This window comes from Hydra vulgaris, chromosome 11 (assembly GCF_038396675.1).
Source record: "Hydra vulgaris chromosome 11, alternate assembly HydraT2T_AEP".
Taxonomy (NCBI): domain Eukaryota; kingdom Metazoa; phylum Cnidaria; class Hydrozoa; order Anthoathecata; family Hydridae; genus Hydra; species Hydra vulgaris.
The window spans coordinates 49573529-49591171 of NC_088930.1; the positions used below are offsets into that span (position 1 = coordinate 49573529).

Genomic DNA, 17643 nt, shown 5'->3' on the forward strand with positions numbered 1-17643 from the left:
CAGAGCCGATGACACCGGGGGGCCGGGGAACCGGGGAATTACGTAAAACTTACTGAAGTTCAAGTAAAGGTGTTGTTCTTTGATGTTAAAAATTAACTTAATTAATTTCAATAAAAAGATAACCATAGTGGAAAAGCACATACCCTTGATTCAGGAATCTTGATGAGGCTTTGAGACACTGGTCTTTTTTGAAAATAACAGCTGAAGCATTAAAATATCAAATTCTATAGAATTCTAAATAACACAATATTATTTTGGATGATTTGTAATTGCTTGGTGGTGATGGAACTAATTAGATTGTTAACAGTGGTGAGCCATCTAGATTGAGTCAGTTTTCCAGAGCTAGATGATTTCCACTTAGTACAAATGTGAATAAGGCAAAGCTGACTTATACCATCTAGTATTTCTACATTATGATTTAAATATTGAAAACCGACAACCTTGAAAATCTCACAATTTACAAAAGACTTTCTAATTTCTAAACAACTTTTAAAATTTACAAAAGACTTTCTAATAGAACCTGAATAGTATCTAGAACCAGATTTTAGTTCATTTAACTCTACAAACAAATGACATAGTGAAAGAGTATTTGCATGTAGAGGGTTTGCAAAAAATTGCGATGATTGGAGGCTGGGAACAAAAAAGCCCCAAAATTTTCGCCCCCCCCTGCCCCAAACGTGAGAGCAACAAGTTGATGAAGTATTTTTTGTACTATTCTTAACTAGACTTATATTCATCGATAAATTTTAGATTTCATTTTAAAATATTTAAGCGTTCAAAAATTATGACCATATAAAGTTTAAACCCCCCTCAATTTGAGGGGGTTGCAAATTTTATATGGTAATAATTTTTAAACGCTATAGATAATACTATAAAATTTAAAATTTATTGATGAATATAAGTCTAGTTAAGAATAGTACAAAAAATACTTCATCAACTTGTTGCTTTCACGTTTGGGGCAGGGGGGCGCGAAAATTTTTGGTTTTTTTTGTTCTTATTATTATTTTTGTTCTTATTTATTATTAGTTCCTAATTATATATATATATATATATATATATATATATATATATATATATATATATATATATATATATATATATATATATATATATATAATTATTATTATTATTATTCAGATTGTATATTATAACGTTGTGTTTTGAATAACTTAGCCTAACTTTAGTTAATAAAAAAGATTATAAATTTAATATTAATGTTCATGATGAGTAATTCCACGTCAAAACAACCAATTTTTTTAAAAAATGCAACCCTATGTCCTTGGATTTTCTTTATATTTTTACCATAGTTAGTACATTATAAAATAAGATAAATCCCAAAATTTCAAGGTCTAACTATCAACGGTTCTTGAGTAATGGTTGTTTTAATTTTGGCTACTATTATTGTTTTTGTCATTTTCCGCCATTTTTAAATTTACATTTCTCCTTATAAAACCAAGTCTTTAAACATGTGAATTCTAAAAATAATTGACTTAATTAATCTCAAGGTGAGGAATTTGAATATATAAATAAAAAACTCATTTTATAATTAAAAAGTACCTTAATATCAATTATAAATGTTAAAATAATTGACACCTGCCCCAGTAAAATTTTAAGGTGTGCGGTATATTTTTTACGCTTAAAATTTCAAATTAGATCATATTATGTTTGAAGAACATTGTGTGAAAAAGTCATTTCTGCCAAATACATAGTTTTGTCAATATTTTGTACTATAAATGTATATATATTGCCATGGTAATTTAGGAAAAATGATAATTCCTATCTAATTTGAAGTGTTTTTTAAGTTATGAAAGTTTTTTAATGCATTTTTTAATTTTCTTTTTGTTTTCCTGTTTCCTTGTCTTTCCAAATTATCAAAGTTTAATTGCTGAATTCAGACATAATCATCTAGTTTAAATGTTGCAACTAATCCAATATAAATAATGTAATTAGTACTTGTGCATTTTAAATTTGCAAGTATAACATTTTTTAATTCATTATCAAAATGATTTCATGTGATATTGGTAAAGTTTTGAAGTCAGAATGCCATAAAACCTCATATTCTAGAAATAAAGAGATTTTTTTACTACATGACCTAGGCACTGATATTCGTCAAAACATTTTATGGAGATCTGAGTTGCGTGCTTGTGAAGAACTATTCAGCATTTGTAATCGCCATTTTCACTACTTTGAAAAAAGATTTGAAAAGAAAAATGGCAATTGTTGTGATGTTTATAAAGTGCATAAAAAAAATAAAAGGTAATTTGATTTCAAATATATAAATACTATCTGTAATAGTATACAACACGTATCTTAAATACCCTTTTTTATTTTTTTAGGTAAATTTTAATGTTGGCTAGACACTTTGAGTCATTAGGATTAAGAGTTTTACCTGGGTGGAAGTTATGTGCTAGCTGTTAGTCAAAGGCAGTTTTATCAGTAGAACACCCTACTGAAAATGAAGTAGATGAAATATTGACAGAAGAAGATGAACCATTTACTCATATTAATTTATCCTTGGAAGTTTTAGGAGAATCTCCAATTAATTTACATTCTGTTGCTTTACATCAACGTGTTGCATCTCCAATGAAAAAATATAAAAAATCAATAAAAAAGATTGGTGAAGATTTAGCAGCCCATTATGGAATAAGTAATTCGCATTTTATAGATAATTCTACTGCGTCTTCTTCGAAAACAGATTAAAATAAAGCATCTGATCTGGATAAACTGACACTCTTGATGAAAGTAAAGATAAATGCTTCTGACTATAAAAATAAATTAAAAATTCTCACTTTAACTCCTGAATCTTGGTCTAGAGACTATGCTTCTAACTACTTTGAAGTTAGTGTGAATGCTATTCGAACAGCACGTTGTATGAAACAGGAGAGTGGCATACTTTTACTCCCATTGGACAAAATTGAAAAAAGTGTTCCACTTAATGTTGTCTCCATTGTTCAAAGTTTTTATGAAGATGATGAATACTCACAAACATTGTCTGATAAAAAAGATTATGTAAGTGTTGAAAAAGGAAAAAATAACAGAATACAAGTACAAAAACGATTGCTATTGTGTAACCTGAAAGAATTGTACAGCCAATTTAAAGTTATAAATCCAGGGATTAATCTTGGAATTTCTAAATTTTGCAGTCTGCGTCCTAAGTGGTGCGTAAGTGTTGGAGTCACAGGTGCTTACTCAGTGTGTGTATGTGTTTATCATCAAAATGCAGTTCTTCTTTTATATGCAATGAAATGGGATATAATTTATAAACATTTAATGAAAAAGGTTTGTTTTCAGTTATAAGTGTGTTTAGTTTTCAAATTGTATAACTTTTCTGATGGATGTGGAATTTTCTAAATCTATGCCATCACTCAGAAGATTTTTTATTGGAAGCTGAATGGATATTTTTTGCAACCAGTCACGGCAAATCTTCTTGCGATGCAATAGGCGGTACAGTAAAATGAACAATAGCAAGAGAAAGTTTGCAACGTCCAAAGAAAAATCAAATACTAACAATCGATGCAAATTTTGAATTTTGCACTCAAAAAATGCTCACAATAAATTTCTTTAAAATTGATAAAGAAACTAAGGTTAATGTTAGAGCTACGCAAAATAAACGATTTGAGAAGGGAAAAACAATACCAGGAACTCGAGGATTTCATCATTGCATACCAGTTTTGAAAACATCTATGTTATTTAAAAAAACTAGTAACGATATAAATCCAAAAACTATTAATATAACTAAAAAATCAAGTAACCAAAATTTAAGTTTAATAAATTTTGAGCTAATGCAGAAGTACGAATATTACGCATGTACATATGACTCGTTTTAGTGGATTGCAGTAGTCGAAGAAAAAAATGAAGAATATAATATAATAAAAATAAAGTTTATGCATCCACACGGTCCATCTGAACAGTTTTTCTGGCTGAAAAGCGATGATTATTGTTGGATACCAATTACCAATGTAATAACATTAATAAGTGCACCAACAATAATATCAGACAAATATGAACTTTCAAAAAAAGATTTTTTACAAAATTAATAAGTATATATTTGTAAATCAATAATTTTTTAATGGATTTATTATAAAAAATTGTATATCAATTCAAGTATGCATCAATTTTATTTATTTTGAATACCACGATAAGCGAAATATACTATATTTGCTTTTTTTGTAATATTTTTCATTTAATTTTTAAACTATGCATTTGGCAGATGTCCATTATTTTAACATTTATAATTGATATTAAGGTACTTTTTAATTATAAAATGAGTTTTTTATTTATATATTCAAATTCCTCACCTTGAGATTAATTAAGTCAATTATTTTTAGAATTCACATGTTTAAAGACTTGGTTTTATAAGGAGAAATGTAAATTTAAAAATGGCGGAAAATGACAAAAACAATAATAGTAGCCAAAATTAAAACAACCATTACTCAAGAACCGTTGGGAGTTAGACCTTGAAATTTTGGGATTTATCTTATTTTATAATGTACTAACTATGGTAAAAATATAAAGAAAATCCAAGGACATAGGGTTGCATGGCCTGGTTGTTTTGACATGGAATTACTCTGATGTTAGCTTCAATCCTTTCTTTTTTTGTTGATTATGTTTAATTTCTTTTTCAATTACTTTTAACTCAAAATATTAACAAAATAATAATATATGAAGCATAATAATATATGAGAAATAATATATAAAGCATATATATATATATATATATATATATATATATATATATATATACAGAAATAATATATGAAGCATAATAATATATGAAGAAATATATGAAGAATAATATTTGTATTTACATACTTATTTTTGCATAAATTACACGTAAAAAGTGCTGTAATTTAACCAAGTAACATCATTATTATTTCTAAATTTTTCTTTTAAAGCCATAGCTTTATTTCAAAACCAGGACAATTGACTGTCACAAAGACCTTTTTCGGGATGCAAAGACTCCATACCTAAAATAAGGACAACCCAGATAACATCTGGTCACCCTAGCTATAGCACACATATTAAAGGCACTACAGCAAAGTATTTTTAGAATAAATTTATATAATAAATACTTTCTAAAGATATAAAAAAAATGTCACATAAATCTTTTTTCTGAAACAATGTCTAATTTATTCGTACATTTGTATATATGTATATATGCTATAAAACGTTTATAAATATATTTAAAAATATTCATCTGAAAATTAATTTTATTACAATTATTAATAAGGAAATATTCCGAGAAAAAAAAATTATTACTGATAATACACGACCGAAAGTAATGTTAAATTTTTTTAGAGAAAACAATAATCAATAAAAGAACTCACTTTTTGTTGTTTTTTTGGGGAGCAACCTAGCAACTTAGCAAGTTAATTTTTTTCCATCACGCTTTGTCCCTCATTTCGACCCAATCAGCAAAAAAAGATTTAAAAAAATTGCATATAGAATGAAATGATACTTAATTAAAATTAAAAAAAAATTAAAAAATATAATAAAATTTACAACGCTCCATGATAAATATAAATGTAAAATAATTTCAACTATAATTGAAATAATATTGTAAATATCTCTTCTAAATTTTTAATGAACTTAAAAATCTTTAATGAACATAACTTAATAAGGAGTACAGCAATTGAACAAAAAGGTCATGTCTTCGGATAACCTCTTCCTCTACCACGGAATCCTCCCCTTCCTCTAACTGGACGGTCACCATCGCTATAGTTCAATTTATTTTTAAACGTATTCCCTGCATCCTGTTTATTTCCAGCTTGTTGATCGCTTTGACTTCTACAATATCTTCCACGATTCGATTGAACGCGACCACGAGTTTGCGATCCACGAAACGCGTTTGTTTCAATTGCACTGCTAATACTCTTTGTTTCTCGATTATGTCTCACAACGGTCCAGACTTGGCCAACTTTACCAGCTTTATCTGGATTTTCTTCATCAATTATAGGACTCTCTACTGGGGCAAAATAGCGACTACTACTGGAGTTGTTTTGAAAAAAAGGAGACCCCTTCCCTCTCCCAGAAGGCGAGTTCTTTCCTGAAAACTGGCGCTTAACTATAGGTGACGAACCTGCAAAAATAATAAGATAAGGAATTTGATAAATAATTAAAAAAAAACAGAACAGCATACAGTGAAAGTGTTGAAGATTGAATCTTATCTACATCTTTACTTTTAGAAAGAATAAACGTTTAAGGAAAAAAAAATACATTCACGAGAGATGTCTAGATTCCTCATGAAAACTTCATTGTTTGCATCTGAGATTATTCTTGGCATAAACAACTTTGGCGACTGCCCTTTAACTTTATTAGCCCAAGAAATAACATTTGACTCTCCAACTAAATTTGGTGCTGGTATATCAACTTTAAGAGAAACTGTCGAAGAACGCGATGGAGGGGCAGAGCTAGTCTAGATATTCAAAACGATAGATAGTCAACAAAAACAAATAGATAGTCAAAACGAGATAAAATAAACAAATTATAAACAAATTAATTAACAAACTTAAATTACATTTAAGTTAATTAAAGAACACTTTTTCAAAAAGGATACAAATCACATTTGATATCTTTTAAGAAGATTAAAAAAAAAAAAAGTACGCTTTTTTAAAAAAATATTTTTCTTTAATGATAAATTGTTTTTCTTTAATGATTGTTTTTAAATTGCCTTTTTAAATCTTTCATGCTAAGAACCTAATTTCCAAAAAAAAGTTTGATTTTTTAGGTTTAGATTTTGAACTTAAATATTTTATTAAAGCAATCATCTGAATAACTTTTTTTTTTGAAATTTTATAATTATCCACACGCTAAAAATTAAAAACTTTTTTAAATTTTGCAAATATCTTTATTTTTAGTGAAGATATTTAGTTTTTTCGATAAGTGTCCGCCTTTGCGGACTGTGCAGTTTGTGGTACTTTTACTCTATTAATCTTGAATCAAAATATTTTAAATTTATGTAGAAGTTAAACTTAGAAACTTGATAGAAACCAAATTATATTTCCCTCACTTTCTAAATTTAAAACGATTTTTAAGTTTTATACAGGGTGATTTAAAATTGAATAAAAATTGTAGATCAAATCGGATTATTAAGTCCGATACACCATTTTAAAGATAAATTAAAAGGAAATTGAGTGATAAGAATTTATTTTTTATTTTTTATCAATATGACCTCCATTTTTTTCAATTAATAAATGACATCTTTTTGTAAAATTCAAAAACGTTGATTCCAAAGCCGAAGTGTTTATTTTTTGGATTTCTCTTGTGATGTTCTCTTTTAAATCATCCAAAGTCTTCGGTAATGGCTTATAAACTTTAGACTTAAGATAACCCCATAGGAAATAATCACATGGATTGAGGTCTGGTGATCGTGGAGGCCATTGTTGCTTGGTAATGAATTTCTCCCCTGCTTGGTAATGAATTTCTCCCCAAATTTACTTTGTAACCACTCTTGAACCATATTAGCTGTATGCGGAGTAGCCCCATCTTGTTGAAAGTAGTATTTTTTGTGACTCTCAACTCTATAGTGCTTAGGCCAGAAAAAATTTTAAGCATATCCAGGTAATTGTGCTGATTTACCGTTCCTTCGAAAAAGTAGGATCCGTAGATTTTTCGTCAGGAAATGGCACACCAAACCAAAACTTTTGCATCGTGCAACGGTTTCTCTATCCAATCCTCAGGTCTCTCATTCAGCCACATTCTGTTATTTTGCTTGTTGATCGACTCAGTAAGGTATAAATAGGCTTCATCTGTAGTGATCAACCATTTGTGAACATCCTTTTCCAAGTCCAGCCACCATTGAGCAAAAATGACCTTTTTTCATAATCAAGTGGCAATAGTTGATGAGCACTCTGGTATTTATACGGTTTGAGTTGTAAATCTTTGAGAAGAATATCACGGCAAAGGCTGTATGAAATTTCAACATTAACTGAGGCTTTTCTGATCGACAATGTAGGATCTTCAAAGAAGAGTACTTTCAGCTTATTTCTGGCATTAATTCGAATGTCTCGCTCATTCCTCGGTTTTGGTGGCAAATCAAGTATTGTTCCGGTTGTATAAAATCTTTTAGATAATTTTGTGATAGCTGTTGCCGTTGGACATGGTCTGTTCTTAAATTTACTTCTATAAGCTCTCTGAACCAGACTTACGCTCTTCAACTCATTTTTTCAACAATTTTTTTGTTGAAAATATGCGTTTTTGAATATCGTATCTCATGGCTATGCTGTTATTTTAATTTTTTTGAAATTATTAACATTAAATTTCCTTTTTAATGAGCTTTAAAATATACTATCGCATGCAATGTATTTGCAATCAAAAAATTAATAATGTTAATTTAAAGTTTATACTTTTGATTAAATCACCCTGTATTAGATTTGGAAACCGAGAGCTGTTCTCTTCTGTTCAGTGTGTTTATGCTCTTGTTTTATTTTTTTTTTTGCAAAAAATGATTGCAATAAATAAATTCAAAAGTAAAATGAAGATTAATTTGCTAAAAAACATGTTTATTTATTATGAACAAACAAATCAACAGAATATAAATAATATAGAATAGAATAGACGGTTACAGTATACGGTATACTAACTATACTGTATACTTTACCGTATATTTGGTATACTAAAAGTTAATATATACAGTTTAGTACATCTATTTACTTAAATTTGTAAATTATTTTTGGATTTACTTGATAATTTAATAATTGTAATATATCTTAATGAATTAAATTACTATAACACATTTATTGTCTGACTTATCATGATTAAAGTGTTTTTATTTTTAACTAGATTTTTAAATGTAGCAAGATAACAACCCATTATCAAATGATTGCTGATTTTGATCAAAGACTTCAACTTTTTTTATTTATCTAGTGAAAATGTGACCAATGCTTAATAGTATGATAAAACACACAAACATAAATAAAAAAAACACACACAGATTAAATTAAAAAAAGAAACATTTGTTTTACGTAAACCGTTGCAACTTTTTTACAAACTTGTATTACAGTTTCGCCAAAAAAAAATTTTGTTTACGGTATACTTTACAGTATATTTTACTGTATACTATACGGTAAACTGTATACTAAACGGTAAACTGTATACTATACGGTAAACTGTATACTAAATGTGTATTAAGCAAAAGCAAAAATATTAGTGAACGAAGTCAAAAAGGAAAAAAAAAATCAGCATTATTTGAATATGAGTACTCCGAAATATTAAACATTAAAATCATTTCAGTTGTCAAATTGTAAAACATTTTAAGCATTTTAAAGCAATCTTTAATCCATAAGTTTAATATACTAAATCTTAAACCTCGTTAAATAAGTTTTCAAGTAATGGATTGAGTTTGCAAGAATGTAGAAATAACGTTATTTTAAAGTTCAATTTTACTTTTGATTTTATTTATTGCAATAATTTTTTGCAAAAAACAAATAAAACATAAACACACTGAAAAGAAGAGAACAGCTTTCGGTTTCCAAATCTAATATAAAACTTAAAAATCGTTTTAAATTTAGAAAGTTAGGGAAATATTATTTGGTTTCTATCAAGTTTAAACTTCTACATAAATTTAAAATATTTTGATTCAAGATTAATAGAGTAAAAGTACCACAAACTGCACAGTGCGCAAAGGCGGACACTTATCGAAAAAACTAAATATCTTCACTAAAAATAAATATATTTGTAAAATTTAAAAAAGTTTTTAATTTTTAGTGTGTGGATAATTATAAAATTTCAAAAAAAAAAGTTATTCAGATGATTGCTTTAATAAAATATTTAAGTTCAAAATCTAAACCCTAAAAATCAAACTTTTTTTTGGAAATTAGGTTCTTAGCATGAAAGATTTAAAAAGGCATTTTAAAAACAAAAGAAGCAATTTTATTGGAAATTTTCTGCTTATTTCAAAAATAGCTTTAGATTTTCATAATCTTATTTCGTTAAAAAGTTATGACGGAAATAAGATTTTCTTCAGTTTTCACCTTAAACCGGACACAACAAACCCACTCTATAATCAATTAAAATTTAATAGGTTAATCTGTTTATTATTTTTTCAGTTTTTTCAGGTTAATCTGTTTATTATTTTTTTATGGTTTTCAGTAAAATGCAGAAACAAAGTGCAAAAATAGAGTAATGGACTTGGGAGCTTCAGTTCATACATCAACTTATTTATAGTGAACACACAAAGAAGTGACGCTACATCAACTGAGGGTTTGCAATATGGTTAAGAGAAATTTTTGGCATTTATTCGTTAAAATTTTCTACATATATTAATGTGAAAAACATTTTTTAAACTCCGTCTTATTTTATTATATAAAACACATTGAGGTCTCAGAAGATATTTTTACCCTAATAAACATAGTTTTTATATTAAAGAATTAAAAAGTAAATCAATTTCAGAAATTTTTTTGAAAAAAACAATGTTTAATTAGTTTCAAATACACAAATAATTCCTAAATATAAACAAACAAAAAAACACACACACGCAAAACAAAATTCTCAAAAAGTACTATTTACTATTAATGCAAATAAGAACTCTTATCAAACAAAAATAAGAATTTTTTATTCATTAAACACAAAGAGATAAAGCATGTGCACAAAATAAATGTGAAAGAATAAATACATTTTTTCAGTGGTTGTGTTAACATATTTTTAATTGTGTTTGTATTTTGTTCACAACATGTTGTGATTTCAAAAAAGATGCTTTAGTTTTCCCATTTAACCAATAATTAATTTTAAAAATAACAAAAGAAGAAGACGGTAGAGAAAAAAATATGCACAAATATTAAGTAAATTAAAATATAAGCAATTTGATGACAAATACATCTACACTGTTAGTGGTGTGTTATTCGAAGTTTTTCCTAAACAAAATCGATTAAACCCAAATCTGGTAGTAGAAGAAAGGAGGATTTTCAAGATATAAACTGGTTAGAAAACAGTTGGTCAACAGTTTTAAGATTAACCCAATCCTCTCACTAAAAGAATGGGCAAAAAGATACACATTTTTTCATAGTTGTTTGTAAAAATTTGAAAAAAACATGGTGTTCATTGATTCAAATCACAAAAAGTGCCCAACTGTTCTGAAATTCAAAAAAAAAGGTGCAAGCAACAGCTGCAGAAAGAACCTGTTGCGTATTCCTGGCGCTTTTTAATGGTATAAACAAAATGATATGAAAGTTATGTCTAAAATAGCAAATCCTCTGCCATAATTGAGCACTGCCCATAATTGAGAGTTAGGAAAAGAACCACACAATTATTGAAGGAAAAATTAAAAAAAACAAAAAAACTATGCTGAAGACTTGAAAGTGTCATTCAAATAAGCATCAAATAGCTTTGATGCTTGATTGTTCTGGGCGCAAGCTTACCAAAGCAAAAGTTTGAAATTTTATTAAATGCTTACAGGAATAAAATAATTTCTTTGAAATATTTTATCTTCTTAAATAAATGTATTAATATTATTATTAAGTTCTAAATAAAAATTGATGAGTACCTTTTTATAGTAGTTTTTCTACTTTCACATTTATTTCGTGTACACGCTTTACAATAGACAATTAAAAAAACAAATAAAAAAAACAAATAAAATAAAAAAAACTATTAAATAAATAGTTTTTCAAACATTAAAAAATAATTCTTTACTTACAACAGCAGCCGAGGAGTATCCATCATCTAATCCAGAAGTTAAGCTTGGGAAACATTTAAGTGTTGCAGTTTCCTTTAATGTTAATTGAATAGTTTTCTGAATGACATTTCCACCTTCTTTTATTAAAACTTCGTGGCGGTGTTTTGTTGAATGAGGCTTCTTAATTGAATTCTAAACATTAATAAATCTATAAAAAAAGTCATTAAACTTTAAGTAGAGTTATTAGGCTATAACTAATACAAAGCTAATATCTACCACTATAACAAAGTGAACTAATATATATATATATATATATATATATATATATATATATATATATATATATATATATATATATATATATATATATATATATATATGGCATGGGTCAGCAATCTTTTCTTTCATTTTGTTTTTTGAAAACGCTGTATAAGTTAATGTAACAAAAATGGTAACAATTTGATCAAATTTTTTTGAATAAAAAAAAAATATATATTTTTTAATCATTAAGTATAACTAAATAAACTGCATTTCATAAATAATTTACATTTACTATGTATTTTTTTAAACATTAAAGACATTGAAGTTTAAAAATAATTAAATTTTAATAAAACTTTCATGAAGTTATTATGAAGTTATTGTAATCGTTAATTTTATTATTATCAAGCTGAAAAGAATATGGAAAAGAAAAAAAACTTTTTGAAAAAAAAAGTTTTTTTTTCTTATTGTAAAATAAAATAGGGAGCTAAAGATCAAAAATTCATTCATTAAAAAATTAAATTTGCACAACTACTATATCGTTATATAAAACTAAAACTTTTACTTTTGCTCATTTATTATCAAAAACAGTCTTAACAACAAACACAATGTCAACTCTTAACAACAAACACAACGTCAACTCTTAACAACAAACACAACGTCAACTCTTAACAACAAACACAACGTCAACTCTTAACAACAAACACAACGTCAACTCTTAACAACAAACACAACGTCAACTCTTAACAACAAACACAACGTCAACTCTTAACAACAAACACAACGTCAACTCTTAACAACAAACAGAAGGTTACTTTAATAGATATATTTTAAAATTGTTCTTTCATAAAAACAAATTTTTCATACATTCTGTTGATTTAAAACTTCATAACAAGTTTTTAAATTGAGTTTTGAAACAAAATTAATTTTTTTAAATCTAACACTTGGTTAGTAAATGAATGAATGATTTAAAACGTTAAACTTAATGTAATTATTATTAAATTCATTTTATTGTCAAGAAGAAAAAATGAAGTAGCTACAATAAACAGAAAATTAGTTATATACTACAACATTTGAAACCGAAAAATTATTTCCTATTTTTAATAAACAGGTCTGGGTTCCCTCCCTGTAAAGACTTAATTTTTTTTTGAACAACACAAAAATTACTTCTCTACAACTAACATGTTCATATTTAATTATTTTTTTTAATAATTTACTTTTTTCAAAGGAATAAAGAAAACATTTGAGAAAAGATTGTAAAAAAAAATTATTTTGTATTATTTAAGCTTATGAAAGTTTAATTAACAGCAGCAGTTACTAAACTTTTCATTGTGTACAAATATTCTCAAAATTTTAATATTATCACGCAAAAATATATTTAATCAACTTTATTCTGTAAAACATGGATTGCTTTCTTTATTTTATTTTTTAAATTGAAAAATTATTGGTCAAGATTGCAAAACAATTGACTATAGAGTCAATTTTAAAATTGAAATCATTTAATGAAAAAACTTTTTAATAACAATTTTGGTAGTTTTTTGATTTATAATGTTAAGAGTCAGGTTTTAAGGTAAAATACTTGCCAAATTCAAAATAAATTGGGAAATATTAAATATATTTTTTAATGTGCACTGTAACACATTGACAATTTTAATCACCATCTGACTTGAATTATTGTCATAAAACATTAACTATTACTTTAATTAATAAAAAGACGTCTGTAAATTAGTTAAGTGTGAAATCTATAAATATTTTTAACTAAAAATTAAAGAATTCTGCAAATATCTCTAATAAATGATGTTTTTTACCAAAACCATTTATCAATTAGAAATTAAGGAATTTGTAAAACGTCATTTCGATAGAAGAACAAAAACGTTAGCGATAAACAGCTTAGATAAACTATATATATACAGAATATATAAAAAGGTGATCAACATCTTTTATTATATTTAAGAGTGTATCATAAAAATCTTAATAGAAAATTCTTTTGTTTAGCTTCCTATAAAATTTAAAGAAAAGTTATGCAATTGATGATAAATGCTTATTTAAAAAAATAAATAAAAAAAAACAAAGTATTGAATAAAAAAAAAAAATCCTTCAATGATGTCATATACTAAAACTCGTTGGAATTAAACGAGCTTGAATAAGTTATTAAGTCTGTAGATTGCAGCGTATATTTTAAAGGCTTAAGAGCAACTGGAGATGGCGAGCTTCAAGTAAAACAACAAAGTTAGTTTTTCTTGGTATATGTTAATTATTTTATTTTACTCAAAAAAATTTAGCGCAAACATTTTTTTTTTACCATTGTCTTTAATATGAACACAACTTGTCTCAGCACTTTGGGATCCCTTTAAAGCCGTTTTAAATATTTTATTAAGACCTGGTGGCAGATATTTTAAATACTAGCTTAGATGTTATTTTTGTTGCTTTAATTTATTGTATATCGTAGTTTTTTATTGATATATTTTGTTATTGTGTTTGATAACATTTTTATATGCTATTTTATATTTTAGTATGCCATCCAAGATGCAAGATTTGTTAAAAAAAGATTTTTTTGGCAAATAACAAAAAATTTGCTTAATATCTTTTATTAATCGCTTATAATTAATGTTTAACTTAATGCTGCTACTGTTGCTGCCATTACTCATTCGTGCACATTTGACACAGAGTTTTTTAAAGAAGATTTAGCACCATTGATCTTTTGATATCTTTCTTTATATTTTTGATCACGCAATAAGGTATTCTTAAATCTTTATAATCTGTTAATATCTGCTTAATCAGTAAAAAGATCGAAAACTTTTATATTAGATAATTTGATGGCTTCTGTAGTAAAGGATAAACCTTATGTTATTTTTAAATTAGTATAGTAACTTTTAAAGTCAGTTTATTTATTTAATTCATGTATTTTAATAATAACACAATTCAATTCCTTAATCAATTGTATGTAAAGTATATTAATCTGTAATTTTTAAGAACTAGAAGCCAATGCTCATATCAAAGGTCAAACTTTTGATAAAAATGGTGTTTATCTCCATAACCTTTGCATCTCACATTTTCAACTCTATGGTGCATGTTCAAGAACAAGATCATTTAATACTATTTTGAAGAAATTACAGAAAATTCGTTTGAAAATTAAGAAAGACAAAATAAAAAAATAAGGTTGTATTTGTAAGTGTTTCTAAAATATATATTTTTCTTAATTTATATATTTAATTATCTTTATGTTTTATTATATTCATATGTGTTAAGGTTATATGGGTTTATATTTTGAAAGTTTAATATCTTTTATAATTGAAATGTTTCTACTTAACATAGTATGTTTGTGATGTGTTATAATGTTAAGTGTTTATAGTTTGTAAGTGGTTATTATGTTATTTGCATGGTTTCAAATTATTGCGACGGGACTTAATTTACAGCAAGAGTGTTGACCTTCCTAGCCAAGTGGTGTACTTTGCTATAATGTGACTTGGCTTAGTTGAGAGCAAAAATGTTATCCTTGCCAGTCAAGTGGTGTACTGTCATGATGAAACATAAATTAAATCTGTTTGTAGCTAGTGTAATCATGAAATGTGTTGAAAAAATATTATTGAAAGAATGTGTTTAAAAAAGATGTTTAAAAGATATGTAGTTTTTTAATACCTTTAATTTTTTTAATATTTATAATTTTATTGAAAAGATATATACTTCATTAAATATTTATATACTGTTACTTTTTAAGTAAATTTTGTTGAAAAGATATATACTCTGTTCCTTTTTGTTAACAATTTGTATTTTGTCAATTTAAAAAAAAATTTGTTTAAAAAATATATATATATATAAATAAATATAAATAAAAAACAGGCTTCTTTTTTACTAATAGCTCCTCCTTATTTAAACATTTAAAAGTTTGTTTTTTTTTCATTAAATATGTTTAACTTAAATCTATTGTTTTTTTTATAAAGGTAAGTTTATTATAAGTGTTATAACATAAGTTTTAGGAACTTTCATTAAATTTTTAGGATTTTTTGTATAGAGAATGTTTTCTCCATAATAATATTTTAATGTTTTATATTTATATTCATACATACATAAACACATTTTTTTTTTTTTTGCATTGTATTATTGACCTTTTTTCTTTAGATTTTTAAATATAAAAAGAAATTAAAATAGTTCACAAAGTTTCATTATTTCATTTAAGTTTATTCACTTGAAGCAAATATATGATTGTTTATAGAGGTTTCCTACTATTTTTTTTGTACTTATTTATTGCAAATCTTGCGTTAAATGCATTTTAAAGTAATAAAAGGGATTATATGATAGAGAATTACATTTCACTGTGACATTTAAAAACATGGCAAAAGTAGAGGATGAAGAAATCAGCTGATCAGCTTTAGAAGGTAGACCAACCTGCTATCAAAATGTCTTTGTTTGAAGGTCATGATAAACTCTGATACAATCTTCTTTCCCATGAGGAAGTTGCTATTGTGTTTGTGGGAGATGATAGTGCTCCACCTGCATCCAGAAAAATTATATAAACCCTTGAGGTCTTTAAGAACAAATTCATCTATGTCTGCAAGTTTAGATCCTATGGTATATTCAATATTTTTCCCGAGAGGTGATGATGGATGGCACAACCAACTGAAACCCAACTGTGACTGTACAACTCATGTTAGAAACCATGTTACTTTGTCTCAGTATTATAATTATAGGCTTGTCATTAAACAAACTATTAATCCTATATTCTATGGTAAGAAACTTTTTCAGCAATATGCTGTTGATGAAAATATCAAAATCGAGAGACAGCGCCTTGCTTTTATTAGAAATAACCAAAACAAACTTAGAAGTTTGTTTTGGTTAATGAAATACGTTCATGCATTGCAAGTATATGTAATGTAAAAAAAAATTGCAAGAACAGTGTAAATAAAAGTCAGGATCAAACATTTGATAAAGTTGCTATCAATCTCAAAAAATCTTGCTTTTCACACAACCAATTTTATGTAGCATGTTGCAGAACCAAGTCATTTGATAATTTGTTTTTGAAGTTTGATAAACATACATTACAAGGTATGTCTTTGAACAAATATTATACAAATGTTGTATTGGCAAATGTTCATACTTTATTTTTGATAAGTATTTTTATGTGTCATATGATGTGGTAATGTGTGTTTTTATTATGTGTTATATAAGGTTATATGGGTTTATATTTTGTAAGTGTTTCTATATGTGTGCTGTTAGTTGTTAAAATATGTACAATAAACTCTGGATAACTCGATAACCCTTAGTAACTTGAATTAATTTTAAAATTAAGATTAACTCCTCAACTCCAGTTAAAAAATTAATTTTTAACTGGATTTTTAGTTTTTTCGTTATTTATTGATTATATAGAAATTTGATTATATAGAAATTAGCTTGTTATTGGGAGTATAATCATACTCCCAATAACAAGCTAACTTCTAACAAGCTAATTTCTTGGTCCCACGGAAGTGGGACCAAGAAATTAGCTTTTAGAGAATGCTAGAGTTAGAATGAGTATATGAGTGTTTACTGTAATATGCAACCCTCGGAATTAAGAATAATGAGGTCAGCAATTATTTTCTGACCTCAATCTTTTAAAGGTTAGCATCAGGTCACAAAGATCTTACCATAAAACATAGAAACAAGGTCGGCATTTTTTTGCCGACCTTGTTTCTATGAACCTCAAACACTTTTAGGTCAGCATTTAGGTCGACATTGCCAAATGCCGACCATAATTCTGTAAGCTGAATATGTTATATTTTTTGTTAATTTTGTGATGTTAT

General features: G+C 26.4%; 1 protein-coding gene across 1 annotated transcript in view; it reads right to left on the reverse strand.

The window, feature by feature from the left end:
* Window positions 1–5095: 5095 nt before the first annotated feature.
* The window catches only part of LOC101235377 (mitogen-activated protein kinase kinase kinase 20), a 44425-nt gene continuing 31877 nt past the window's right edge, over window positions 5096–17643 (reverse strand). Inside the window, exons 18-20 of the mRNA XM_065809090.1 lie at window positions 11630–11800; window positions 6217–6415; window positions 5096–6079 (exon numbers count right to left, since the gene is read on the reverse strand). Of these exons, the coding sequence (XP_065665162.1) occupies window positions 5646–6079; window positions 6217–6415; window positions 11630–11800 (804 nt within the window). The 3' untranslated portion in view covers window positions 5096–5645. The remainder of the gene's footprint in view (window positions 6080–6216; window positions 6416–11629; window positions 11801–17643) is intronic.